Below are 14,858 nucleotides of genomic sequence, written 5' to 3'. Positions count from 1 at the left end.
GGGTCCGTCCCCCTTTTGGGTGGGGGGTTGGGTTGGGAAGGAGGGGCCATATGATTTCAATCTCTAGACAGTAGGGCATGGGCCATAGTCTTTTCTCAGGCAGGAAAAGGGTATCACTGAACCTACAGATAAGGAGTCACATAGGACTGTGGTGACAGGTGCCTCCTAGCTCTACATTTAGGTGATTAGACTAGATTTTCATGAATGGGCGTATTTCCCATAAACTGGGACATGAATCAAAACCTACAAAGAGAAGAGCTCCTGTTCCTAAGAATTCTAGCAGTAGAAGAGTTGCTTTTAAGAATCTAGGGATGACCAGGTATCACATCTTACCCAGACGTAGCCAATTCCTCATGCATAACTATGTGGAAAGAATAAAGATCCCTTCCGTTAACTTGGGGGTGGGGTGCTAAAAAGTTATGGTAGAGGATAGAATTCCTTTTATCTCTATTCCCCCACTCAACCCTTGCTACCTAACTACTCTCCATTTTTAAGATTTTGTCTCCCTATGACTATAGGACCTAGAATCAATCCTCCCCCAGGCCAGGAGCAGACCTATTAACCATAAATAACTAGTAAAAGCAAAAATATTCCATAAAGCTCTTATAGGCTCTCAAAAATTGATGAGAGGTGGGGAAAGGGAATGGTTTCTCATCAGGGACTAACTTACTTACTGACTCAGATCCCAAGAATTCACCAACCTTCTTGGAACTAGGGTGTGGACAAGCTGTGAAGGCACAGCATTGTGGATGACCTGAGCACTCAGCCCACCAGAGTAAGGACAGGATGGAAAGGTTCAGCACAGCAACCAAGACATCTTCATTTTCAGTGGCCAGGAAGGAAGCACTGTGTAGTGAGAACATCAGTGCAATGATACTGTGGGAGCTCGTGGCTGGACTGGGCTCAGGTTGTGCTCCTGGCGTTCACATGGGGAAAAGGTCCATTCTCAAAGGCTTCACTTTGCTGAGGATGCCAGGTCAGTGAGGCAGGACTGTAGCTAGTCTGCAATGCTAGCTACATACCCCAGTTCTATTCTATTCTATTCTATTGTTCTCACTACCACAAAAACAATCCTTATGGGGAGAGACAACACCACAGGTGAGCTCAGTATGAGTTCAGTCCTGTCTGTTGGGCAGAAATCTTTGCTACTCCTGACAGTCTGGAGGAAGTAAGGCCCCATCAGACTAGAACACCTCTACACTGGTGGGCACGCAGGGCAGCAGGTCTTCCTTCCACCATCTCCAGTTCCAGCTGAAAAGCCAGACCAGGAGTATGGACTGAACTTCAACTCTAGTTCCAATCTTCATGTGGTGCCCAGGGTTGTACTGTGTTTATTTTGCTAATACAAACAAAGCTACAATAAATAACATTTTGTATCTTTCTTGGTAAACTTGGGGAGTATGTACCTATGTTCCCCAGTGGCGGAAGAGCTGAGTCCAAAAGTTTTTGCACTTAAAAAATGCTGAAAGATAATGCCAAATTGCTCTTCATATCTGTACACTTCACATAGCCATCCGTGTATAAAACTACCTTGCTTCCCCACATCTTCAAGAGAAATGTGTTAGCATCAAAATTCTAAGTTCTTAGCCCAACTGAGAGGTAAAAAATAGTGTGCCGATTTGGATAAATTATGCCCCTGAGAAGAGCCATATTCTTTAACGCAATCTTGTGGGGGCAGGCTGATCAGTCTGTTGATTGGGATGGGACTTCTGATTGAATTATTTCCATGGAGGTATGGGCCCCGACCATTCAGGGTGGGTCTTAATTAAATCACTGGAGACCTATGAGAGAGCTCACAGACAGAAGGAGCAGAGAGCAGATGAGAGAGACACAGACACTGATGCTGACAATTGGAAATGCTTGGCGATGCAGACAGAAGGACATTTAGAGATGCTAAGCTAGGTGATGAAGACCCGAGTTTGTCCCGGAGAAGCTAAGAGAGGACTCCCAGGTGGTTAGAGAGAAATTCATTGGAATCAGAAGCTGAAAGCAATGCAACCCGGAGCAAAGGAGCCATAGACGCCAGCCACATGCCTTCCCAGCTAAAAGCGGTATTCCGGACGTCATGTTCTTCAGGGAAGGTATACTCTTGATGCCTTAGTTTGGACACTTCTATGGTCTTAGGACTGTAAATTTCTAACTTAATAAATCCCCTTTATAAAAGCTAATCCATTTCTGTTATTTTGCAAATGGCAGCATTAGCAAACCGGAACAAATACCATCTTGTTTTGATTTTTATTTCTTGAATTATGAGAAGTAATTATTTTTTTAGTCTACTGGCCTTTTATATTTATTTTTCTGTAAAATGACTTCAAATCCTTCATCTTTTTTGATTTAGACTATTTATCCTTTTCATTTCTAAAAGGTCTTTGTCAATTAAGGAGACTTTCCATTTGTGCTGCAAACTTATTTTCTCAGTTTGTCATCTGTCGATTATAATATTATTTTTCCACTCACTCAAATTTTAAATACACGTATCCATGTTTTTCCTCTATGGCATTTGGGTTTTATATCTGTTTAAAAAGAAAGTATCACAACAAAAATATAAATAAATTAATCCATGCTTTCTTATTGAAGTCTTATTTTTTAGTTTTAGTTTTATGGTTTCTTTTTCATCTCTTCATCTATCTGAAATTTTTTTTTGCAAAGCAGGGTTCTAGGTTATATTTTGCCCAAATATGCCCTCATTCCCCCTCTGATGTGCAATGCTACCGTTATCTAAATTATCACATATTTAGGTCTACTTCTGGATTTCTATTCTGTTCTGCTGATCTACTACTTCTCTAGTACAAATTATTTTGATTATAGCTTTAAAATAAGTTCTAATGTCTCTTTCCTTTTTTTAGAACCTGTAAGTTATTCTTGCACATTAATTTTTCTAGGCAAATATGAGTATCATTTTGGTCAAAGCCTCCCTGCTCCTGGAAGAGGGGCTCCCATTCATAATGCAAATGAATTTACAGGATTTTTTTTTTATAGATTAGGAGAGAAATGACATTTTCAGAAAACATAATATATATATATGCATACGACATATCTTTTCATTTATTCAAATTATCCTTTAAAAGTCTTTAGTACAATTTTCAGTCTCTGGAACTTTGGGTATCTGTGTGATACCTGAGACTCAGAGCTATAGACTGACATCTAGGAATGTCAGTATTACCCCATACAGCAACTGTTTAAAAGCTGAACGAGTTCAGACTTCAATTAGAGATATGAATGAAGTGGATCTGGTTAGGACTAAAGCAAATAAGACTAAACAGTAAAAGATAATATTGACTGTGTTTTAAAACTTCAACTTCTGTGTGAAACCAAAGGAATAGATACTTGATGCAAAATCTATATTTTCTGTAGCAAACTTAATAATTTAACTTGTATGGTCAGTTTATTCAAACACCATAATTACACTGGAACTTTGAATAGGGACCGAGAATAAAACTGGATTGCAAGGCCCTTCTAAGGGACTGGAGAAAAAATGTGGAAATATTAACTTCCCCACCTGGGGAACTACTGATATTCTCACAAGCACTAGGGACTACCAATTGAGAAGGCCAAGCTCTTGATCTTGAGGCTTGCCCTTAAGAAGCAAAAGAGAGCCTAAATCTACTTATAACTGGGCCTAAGAGTCTCCCCCAGAGAACCTCTTTTGTTGCTCAGATGAGGCCTCTCTCTCTCTCTAAGCCCACTTGGCAGGTAATCTCACTGGCAATGTGGGACATGACTCCCAGGATGAGCCTGGATCTGGCACTGTGGGATTGAGAAAATTTCTTGACCAAAGGGGGAAAGAGAAATGAAACAAAATAAAGTTTCAGTGGCTGAGAGATTTCAAATGGAGACGAGAGGTCATTCTGGAAGTTATTTTTATGCATTAAATAGATATCACTTTTCAGTTTTTAGCATATTGGAATAGCTAGAAAGAAATATCTGAAACTGCTGAACAGTAACCCAGTAGTCTTGATTCTTGACCATGATTGTATAACTATGCAGCTTACACAGTATGACTGTGTGATTGTGAAAAACCTTGTGGTTCATACTCCCTTTATCCAGTGTATGGACAGATGAGTAGAAAAATGGAACAAAATTAAATGGATGATGGGGGGGAGCAGGTGGGATGTCTTGGGTGTTCTTTTTTACTCATATTTTTATTCTTATTTTCATTTTTTTTGGAGTAATGAAAATGTTCAAAAATTCATCGTGGTGATGAATGTACAACTATATGGTGGTACTGTGAACAACTGATTATACAATGTGGATGTCTGTAGGGTATGTGAATATATCTCAATAAAACTGAATTTTTAAAAAAATCCTTTAGAACAATTTTAAAGATTTCTTCACATGGGTCCTAAATATTTCTTGTTAAATTTATTCCTAAGTATATCAGGATTTTCGGTTGCTAGGATCTTTTCTTTCATTATAATTTTTAAACATATGTAAAATAAAATAACTGGGTTAAGAAATTGAACGTTATCAATAACCAATACATCAGAAGCTGTGTTGACCCCTCCCAAGGTAATCATTATCTTGACATTTGTGTTAATTGTTCCTTTCCTTTTCCTCAGTTTTAACACCTTTGTCTGTATCCCCAAAAGGGAAAAGTTTAGCTTTTGAAAACTCAGTATCAAGCACAATGAGCCAAAGAACAATAATGCACTATTAAAAGAAGGTTCCCAGGAGAATATACACTTGTCTCTGAGCATTAGCCTTCCAGAAAGTTTACAAGAGCCTATTCCAGGGAAATCAGTAATAGGGCTCACCACAATCAGGGAATATGGCAGAACTGCAGTGTAAAATAGGTATTGGTCATCCAATAGAGATATGATCAGAAGCAGACTGTTGCATAGTTTCTCTCTCTATGTTCTTCGAGGGTTTCGTGGTGTGGCTTGGATAAATTCTCAGTTCTCTCAATTGACTTGGGATTTGGTTTCCTTGGGCAGGTTGCCATTCGTCCACCTGCATTACAGCTTCTCACAATTTTACCGGTGCTATTTCCTCTGTTGTTCACCCTGTCCCTCTGGGTTTATGCCTTAAAAACCCTTTGCCGGAGTCTTAGCAGAGTTCAAGAGGAAACAAAATTACATGTGCTTCTTCAATCTATTGTTTTAATTCAGAATTCCCATTATATTTTGTACATGGTTACTGTTTGCACATGATATTGTTCTGTATGCCAGCCACCTTACTTATTTTTCCTACTGCTTTTAATAATTTTTCAGTCAGTATTCTTAGGTTTTCTAAGTATATATAATGAGATCAACTATACAGGATAATTGTGCCTACATCTTGCCAATATTTACTTGTTTTATTTGGCCAGTACTTTTAGAAAAAGTTAAATAATAGCAGTAATAGTGGGCAGCTTTCTTTTGTTCCTGCTGACTATAAATGGGAATGCTTCAAGGGTTTCATCATAAAGTGTGATGGTTTGAAATACAGCTTTACAAGTCAAAAAACAAAAGACCATTTATCTACTCCTATTTAAGTAGTGTGTGTGTGTGTGTTAAGTCAGGAATTACTAATGAACTTAGACAAATACCTTCTTGGCATATCAAGAGTTTTGTTCCTTTGCCTTCTTATTAATAATCTCTTAATGTTGAGCAATTCTTTCATGCCTAGGGCTGAGCCAATAAAGCTGTGGTTTATTACTCTTTTTAAATTTATTCCTGAATATATTTGCTAATGTTTTAAGATTTATTGCATAGACATCTACTTGCTATGAATCATTAATCAATGATTAATATTAATCATGGAGCTAGGACCACAGTTTTCTATTTGGGGGGCTACCTTGTCAGGTTTTATAGTTTCATAATAACAGAAATAATAATCTGCAAAATCTCCTTCTTTTTTCTATTCTGTGGAAGAATTTAAATTATCTATTTCTTGAAATTTGAAGAACTTGATGAAATCATCTGGTGTTACCCATCTCATTACCTGTAGGTGCAATGATATCTGTTAAACTGAGCCAGAGATCCTTTTCTTGCCTGAGAAAAGGCTGTGACCTATGCCCCACTGTCCGATTGACACCAGTGTGGCCCCTCCTCCCCAACCCTTCCCCTCAGCCTCTGTGGGCCTCTTTCTTTGTGGATGTAGAAAGCCTGAGTACTGTGTCTGTGGACCCTGTGAAAGTTTTAAAATCCAGTGCTAACGAGAATTACAAATATTGGTTGGTACTTGCATTTTCTCTCTTTTTGTCTTCATCTTATTGGAGATTTTTCTTACAATAGTTATCTAATGTTTGTTTTCTATTTTAGTAAGTCTACTCTTATTTTTAATATTTCCTTTCTTCAGGTTGATTTACCTGTTTTGACTTCTTGGGATGTATGCCTAACTAATTAATTTGCAATTTTTCTTCTTTTCTAGTCTAAGCATTGAAGATTATCAATTTCTCCTAGGTACTCTTTATTTGCATCCCACAAATTTCAATATATGTAGTATTTTATGAACATTCAATTTAAATGTTTTCTACTATTATGATTTTTCACTGATCATTGCTTATTTACGTACAGATGTATTTCTTAAGTTTCAAACATACAAGCCTTGCATTTCCTTAATCTTTTACACCAAATGTCTAGATCCCTAAACAATATTGTAACATTGTAACATTATATTAGCTTATGTTTTTAAACTTTAAATAAATGGTATCAGACCACATGTACTCTTTATTTGCTTTTTTCATTCTATTTTATGTTTATGAGATTCAATTTTGTTAATGCTTGTTGCTTTAGTTTTTCAATGCTGTATAGCGGTCTATTATAGGAATATAACAAATGAAACATGCCTGGTTATGGACATTGAGAGATTGTTTCCAAATGTCACCATTACAAATAATACTGCAAGAACATATTTTTCTACGTCTCCTTGGGTACGTGTAAATTTCTCTAAGGTATTTAGATAGGTGTAGAACTACATGTTCAGCTTTGCTGTTAAGAAAGTGCTCTCTAAAATGGTTGTACCAATCATTAAACTAATTACCATCTTATCAGCAATGTATCAGAGTTCTCTTGCTATTGTGTCACATCTTTATATTTTTGACAATCTGATGAGTATGAAATAACAGTCCTTCAGTTTTAATGTATATTTCCTAGATTTACTAGAGAGGTTAAACATCTTTTCATGTTTCTATTAAATGACTTGACTTTTTCTTACTGAACTACAGAAATTCTTGAATATACAGTTGTGCCCCTGTGTCCAGTGATTTGGTATCCGCTGATTCAGTTACCGGTGGTGAACCACCAGGAAAAGAGATAACTGGAAAATTTGGAAAATTACAGAAAATAAAAAAGTAAACAGTTCACAAGTTTTGAACTGCCCACCAAGTGGGCAAAGTCTGCCAGCCCAGTACATGACTTATCTCCCTGGGCCCCCAGACCGAAGCTCCCACGCAAAGCTTTTCTCCAGTCAGCCTCTAATGTTCTCACTGATTCCATTTGTTGTGGTGATATCACAGTACCTTTGCTTAAGAAAGTTCTTATTTACTGTAGTAACAACCCAAAGCACAAGAGTAGTGGTAGTTGTAGTGCTTCCAAGCCTAAGAGAAGCTGTGAAGTATAAACTTCTCAATATGATTGAAAAAGAAAGAAAAATCATATTTGAGGACTGCCAGGTTATATGGCAAAAATGAATCAGATTTGTGAAGTGATGAAGCATAGCTTTTCTGTTTCACCTTAAACTGCAAAAATAACTACAGTGTGTGACAGGGTGTTGGTCTTCACTTTTATCTACAGATTTAGCCACCCACGGTAGGTCCTGGAATGCAGATATGGGGACCCTCCTATATTACAGATACTAACCCTTTTTCTATTTTGGTATACCAAAAAACTAAAAATACCTTCAACAGATCTATGTCTCAGTCTTTCAGGATGATACATTATTAAAAGTTTCAAAAAACAATCGAAAATCTGTTTACTGATATATACATATGAGATATATTATATATATACACACATATATATTTGAGATAAAACTCATAATGAAAGGAAGGGCATGATAAAACACAAACGTAAGAATTATGGTTATCTCTTGGGAGAGGAAAGGTAATGTGGAAAGAAGGTAGATGCAATAATATTGGTGGTTTTCACATTTTTGAGTTGGTTGGTGAATTCACAGGTGTTTATTATTACCATTATAACATATATTACATACACTTTTATGCACATCATATAATATATAATAAACATTAAAAAGTGTGTGCATACACACACAGCCTTGCACACTCAATCTCATCTGACAAATAACATGCTTATAAAAGGAAGCAATAATACCTGCCTCACATATCTCTTGGGAGATTTTGAATGATTTAGGAAGGAAAGAAACAATCAAGAGACAGGGAAAAAGAATGAAGTATGGAAGAAAGGGAGGGAGGGAAAAAGGAACTTCTTCTACTCCAGGGTCATAAAGATAATCTCCTGTATTTTCTTCTTAAAGTTTTGCTTTACATATTTATGATTTAATCTATCTGGAATTAACTTTTATGTATGGTAAAAAAAAAAAAGGAACCCAATTTTCTACCAAAATGGACAACTAACTGCCCTATTACCTTTTATTGAATAATTAATTCATTGTTTATAATACTACTTCTATCATATACGTTTCCACATCCATATAGGTTGGTCTCCTTCTGGACTCTCCAGTATACTAATGGTCTATTTGTTTATCTTTGCATCTATACCTCAGTTATTACTACAGACTTAAAAGAAGTCTTGGTACCTGGTAGGGCAAGTGCCTCCTCTTTATCCTTCAAATTCATCCTTTTTATTATTGGCCCTTTCCATATAAATTTTTGAATCATCTTATCGAGTCTACAAAAAATCATACTAAAATTCTCAGCGGAATTGAAATGATACATCCATTAATGTGAGGAAAATCGACGTTTTCAATGCACTGAGTCTTTTATATATGAACATGGGATATATTTCTGTGTATTTAGATATTGCTTACTGTTTTTCAATAAAGATTTTATCATTTTCTCCCCAAAGATCATAAATTACTATTCTAAAAATATTCTGCTACTATAGATTTAGACTGCTCTAAAAGCTTTATTATCACAATAAACAAACATCATTATAAATAAAATCTTTGAGTTTCTAAATATTTCCTTAGAATTTATCACCTGATAATTGACCATATTGTCAGAAATGGACATCCAATTGTATATTTTGCATAACTGAATCATGGTTTCTAGTTGTTTTAAAATATGTATTCTATTTTACCTCATGTCATATTAAAAAAGGGTTCTTTCATATATGCCACAATTATAGTTTTATAACTCTAAGGAACATGTTTATCAGGAGATTAGTCATAATGACAAACCAGGAAGGAAAGAAATACCTGGATTTCAAAAAAAATACAACTCCATCTTTCATTAAAATGCATAATGTTTAACAACAAACGTATAAAAGGTATTATCAATTTTATATTACATTTAATTATGGGAAATTTTATTGATCAACATGTAGCTTAGCTTTAGTTCTCAAAGAATTAATCTCAATCACCAGAGACAAGGCTTCTTGTTCAATCAATACAAGTTTCAGGATGATCAATAAATATGGGAATGTTGGGACAGAATGGTTTTGGACAAGTCTGGAGCAATATGTGAGAAGGAACAACAGAACTACAAAGAATATGGCCTCCAACTGCCTCTGACTCCTTCCTGGTTCTACTCTGGTAAAACTGAAAGGAAGTGTTGAGAAGTAGAATAAAGGTGTGCCATCTAGCTCTCCTCTCCAGTGACATGAATTTGGAAGCATTTAACTCTTCTTTTTTAATCCTAAGAATTAACTCTATTCCATTTAAGGAAGTCTCTATGGGTAGCAGCAATTATATTCAAAACAGAAGGGTGAAGAGAGAGGAAAAAAAAGGCACTACTGATAAGATTTGTGGGGAAAACACCAAGGAAAACTGAGAGCAACTCTTAGAAGATGAGGGTTGCTCCCAGTTTTCTTTGGTGGGTCAATATAAATTTACTTAAAAACTTTTGTATTATAAAATAAAAGACAAATATAGAAAACATATAAAATATATTTATATTAAAAAAATCATGGTGGGGAAGGTAGCATTGGTCTTAACTTTTCACCCTTGAATAATATTTTAATCTTTTACCATAGCTTATAGTTTTATAATAATAACTTTTCAAAAAGACTAATTCAAGTTAAAAACAAACCTATTAGGGCTAAAAATTAGATTCAAGTCACAAAACTTATTTTTCTAATTTTTAATCATCTGCTGAAGTTAAGGTCCATTTAGAAGCTGCATGATCTTTGGCTAGATGCTTAACTCTAAGCATAGCACTTATTTTAAAATAGATATTTAAAAAATGAGTGCCCTTTCCATTCAATAAAAATACTTTTTACTTTAGAAAATATCTTTCATTTTCATATACCTGATATCATTTGATCTTCCTTATGATCCTATGTTATAAATAAAAACTAATATTCAACAATATTTATATCTTACAGAAGAGGAAAATGAGGCCAAGAAGGGTTAAGCCTTTAATATAAGCCTTTATTATATCTTAAATACAGTAATTGCCATTATTAATTAACTAATATTTCAAAAGAGAAACCAATATTCAACATTAACAAGGCTCAGAATTCACTTACCTGGTATGTCCTAAAGATTCCCGCCATATTGGTAGCATCACAACTGGTTTAACTGCACACTCTAAAATAGCTAAAGCCAAAGCAAATTCTCTGGGTTTGCTACACATCTGAACTGCCTTGATCCAGTTTGCCCTACATTTCAGAGGAAAATAAAGAAATTATTTCACTTGGTTGATCTTAAATTAAAACCGTAACAGCTTTAATTTATAATGTATTTTATAGTGCATACATTTCTAGGCTAAGCACGTATAAATACACTTCTAGTGGAAGTTTCTACCTCACAGAATCATAAAAGTTCGAACTTTGGAAGGAATCCTGGAGGCCATTTAGTTCTCCAACTCCTTAAACTTTCTATAATGTTCCTCTACTTTCTCTGGCCTCCACTTCATTCCAGGGATAGAGACTCTGCTTCATAGAAATAAAATGCTAGTGCTAGTTCATAACTTAAAAACACACTCATGTCTCTAAACTTCTCACTGCTGACAAAAGTGACTTCATGCAATTCATTGGTAACGACATTGTAAAGTGTACTCCTCTAATAACAGTTTCATATATATTTAGTATGTTTACAACAGTAAATTAATCTTGGTTTCCTTTACCTGTGTGAAGCCCAATTGGGATGCAGAAAGGATGAAGGGATGTTGTTTTCTAATTGGGTGATAGTCAGTCTCAGAGTAGATATGGTAAGAACTTTGGACCCATGAACAGAACCATTCCATTTGAATTCTCCTGCTGGAGTCAGACAGAATTTATGTGCAAGATGCCTTCTCTTGTCATGATCTTCTCTGTGCTGGTGCTTATTCAAAGCAAATGAATTGGTGGAGTATTGATTGTGGTAGACACGGTACTTCCCTTCTTGACCCAATTTAAAATAATTGTTAATATTTCCTTTCATGACTACTTCCTTTTTGGTGCTCAACCGTGAAATTTCTCCTTGAGAGTTAACTACCAGAACCTAACCAAGAAAATAAAAAGACTCCATTATTTATATCAAAGATGTAAATTTGTCTGAACACCTTTCTTTTAACAATTTGTAATTAATCATTCCAAGTAAAGTATACAAGCTACAACAGGCCTGTTAAAGCTTGAAAGCTAATTGTTTATAATTAAATAACAAAGATATGCCCACAAAAAGAAAAAAAACAAAAACAAAAAAACTAAATATATTAAGTACCTATTATATGTCACACACTATTAAGTATTTTCACATATCTCGAATACACACATGGAACTATATATGCAAATCATTCACCTATCATTATTTCAAGCTAGTAACATATATTTTGGGGGAAAAGAGAGGACATTAAATGTACTATCCTCCAAAATATATATTCCTAAACATATTTTTTTCTTCCGCTCCTTTTATTATTCCAGCTTCAATCAAAGAGCTCATGGTTTCTTTAAAACAGCATTTCCAAACTGATCATAATTTTTGAAAGTGTTCATAGCTGTAACTGAGCACAAAATCACCTACAGTCCTTTGATAAAGCCTACAAACAGCCCACTCATTAGCATGTAAGCAAAATGAGTCTCTAGATCTTTAGAATTATCTACAATAAAACTGACCATGTAGTGACAAAGTATACCATCCATTTACAGCATTTCTATGCATGAAATTTGGGTACACAATTATACTTATCATGATATAAACTTAACACTTTAAAATTCTGGTACCCACTACTTGCAAGTAGGGAAAATAAAACTCAATAGTAGGTCTACAAACTTTCTGCCCTTGTTTTTAAGGTTTGGTAATTAAAATTATTTCACATTCTAAAGACTGTTTTTTTAAACAGAAAGAACACACCTCTTTGCCTTCCTTAAATAATTTATTTGCTTCATGGGCTGCAGCTGCCACCTGCTGGCTCTTCAGCTGACTAAGTTTGCTATCTGGATTCCGTAATCTGGTGATAATTCGAGTTGAACCAGATGTACTTCTTCCAGCTCCAGGAGACTCACTTCTTTCCCCATTAGACTTCTCTAATTTGAAATCACCTGTTACCAAATGGAAAAGTCACAAAGTAATTCCTGACAGCTGGCAGCTAATTTATAACAATAATACCGAATTTATCTAAAACTCCTATCTGGTATACATTTAAGATCCAGAAAGTAAATGGAAAAACCCTTGAATGGCCAGAGCAAATGTAATTAATATTTAAGTGTTTTACTTACAAGAAAGTATCCCAGAACTACACTATGAATCATTTATTATTTTACAGAAAATTCAAACATTCTAGGTTATCTAGTTTCAAAGCTCGTATATTAGGAAAATAGGAAAGGCTTCTACAAATTCACAAGTAACCAAGAGTGTAACTTAAAATGTGCATTAATAAAAATGTCACCTTATACATTCTATGTAGTCTTCTGTATAAAAAGAAAAGGATATAATTAATTTTAGAAAGATTTCCACTGAAATTCTGTTTAAATACCTGATAGTTTTGAGCTTATGAACACAACTTATAAACACTTTCCTTATCTGAATCTAGGTAATTAGCCGTGTATGTTTATTAATGTAAAATCAACTAAACCCATTTTTTTAATCTAATAAAGACCTCTCATATTTTCATAATCTCTTCATTTTAAAATGACAAAATTAACTGCCCAGAAGTAATTTCTGCTGTATGTACTCATGACTCTCACTTTGGCTGAAAATTTCTATACACTCTAAAACTCTCACATTACCATCCATTTTCCACTGGCAAATAAAAGGACAAACAGAAAATTTATTATATTATACATTTTAAGACTGACATGTTACGTAAGTAGGGAAAAAATGGAACTGGGAAAACCGGCCATCAATTTACGAAGAAAAAAGTTATGATCATTTAGCAAATTAAAGATTTGTTAATTTTATCTGTTCAACCCCTTCTTTCCATTGGGGAGATGCTTCCTACCCCCTTCAGTCATATGATTATTCCAGGACTGCAAATTAAGCATCCTGTCCCTTTGGGGTGGGCAATGGGACCCAGCTTGGCCAGAAAGAATACTCCACTGGCTGGCCACAGTGACTGTCCCATGACTGGCTATATGTGGCCCAAGTCACTCAACATCCTAATCCAATATTAAAAATCTAGAGATGGAGGAAGGGTCCTTGCTTTTTGTACTAGTGAGTAGGAAGAGTATAAATTAGAGATTAACTACTATAATTCCCACAACATGGAGAAAACCTTTAATAACAGGAGACTATAAGCCTATCACAGAAAGAAAAAAAATATGAAACAGGAAAAGTTAGAAAAAGAGATATGGATAACCTCAACTGGCTTCCTGGATCCAATAATGTGCCAGAGGCTTTTACCACCCCTGGACTTCTCAACTGCATGAGCCAATAAAATTCATTTTTGGTTTAAAGCAAGTTTTTAGTTGAATTTCTGTCACTTGCAAACAAAATTCTAAAAACCAAGACTGTTAAGATTTTGACCCCAATATAGGGCACTGACTAATTCAAGATGGGGTGGTGGTGCTGCATATTTTGTTACCCAGGCTGGAAAGCTAAGTAACATTCACTGTATGGTAGCAAAGCAATTGATCAGACTGTCAACAATTTTCTTTTGGAACTTAGACCATGAGTCTATGCAAGCTGGAATTTTTTGTAGGCTGAACATAGTAAAATGCCAGGATACTGAACTATGGTGGCTACTTCTTATAAAGTGTGGCAATAAAGACTTACAGGCACCATTGGTCTATGCTGGACTTCCTGAAAGCAGAAAGACAGAAGCACAGAGCTTTATATAAAAGAAATCCCTCAATTTAGAGCCAACAATCCAATATTGCTGAGTCAATCCTTTGCCCCCTTGCTAAATTTAGTGCAAATAAGACCTAGAAGGCAGAAAACTCATCCCTGGGGGATAAAACCTTTAAGGCGACAGAGAAAAGGAATACAGTTGAGTGGAGGTCCTTGCCAAAATCCTCTGCCCAAAGGCCACAATTCCTGTTGTTATAAAATCACTACTAGGCAGCATGGAGCCTGAGTACAGACCTGCTTTACCCTACCCCTGAAGCTAACTGTTTAATGAGGTCAGGAGGCAGAAATGTAGACAGCCTCTATTCAACTGAGGGCTACAGCTAGTGGCTTGCTAAGCAGATAAACTGGGGACTGAGGAGTTTCACCTTCAAAGATGCTAATCTCAGTTTCTGGGCATTTAGGTACTAGCTGGATACTTACAAATCTACAAGGTGCTATTGCCAGAAAAAATGCCAAAATCTGCCAAACTAGGACATATTATTCAATCCTACAACAAATCCCTGGCAATCCCCCCCAGACAACAGCCATCA

General features: G+C 35.5%; 1 protein-coding gene across 10 annotated transcripts in view; it reads right to left on the bottom strand.

Annotated features, from left to right (window-relative positions):
- BPTF (bromodomain PHD finger transcription factor) overlaps positions 1-14,858 on the bottom strand; it is a 164,580-nt gene that overhangs the window by 60,266 nt on the left and 89,456 nt on the right. For all 10 annotated transcript variants that reach the window (XM_037810590.1, XM_037810594.1, XM_037810599.1 and 7 more), the window contains 3 exons: positions 12,394-12,581; positions 11,189-11,544; positions 10,590-10,721 (listed from right to left, as the gene is read on the bottom strand). In XM_037810590.1, coding sequence (XP_037666518.1) covers positions 10,590-10,721; positions 11,189-11,544; positions 12,394-12,581 — 676 coding nt within the window. The remainder of the gene's footprint in view (positions 1-10,589; positions 10,722-11,188; positions 11,545-12,393; positions 12,582-14,858) is intronic.

This window comes from Choloepus didactylus, chromosome 18, assembly GCF_015220235.1.
Source record: "Choloepus didactylus isolate mChoDid1 chromosome 18, mChoDid1.pri, whole genome shotgun sequence".
NCBI lineage: Eukaryota > Metazoa > Chordata > Mammalia > Pilosa > Megalonychidae > Choloepus > Choloepus didactylus.
The sequence above is the reverse complement of the archived record's forward strand: the minus strand, read 5'-3'. Positions and strand labels throughout refer to the sequence as shown.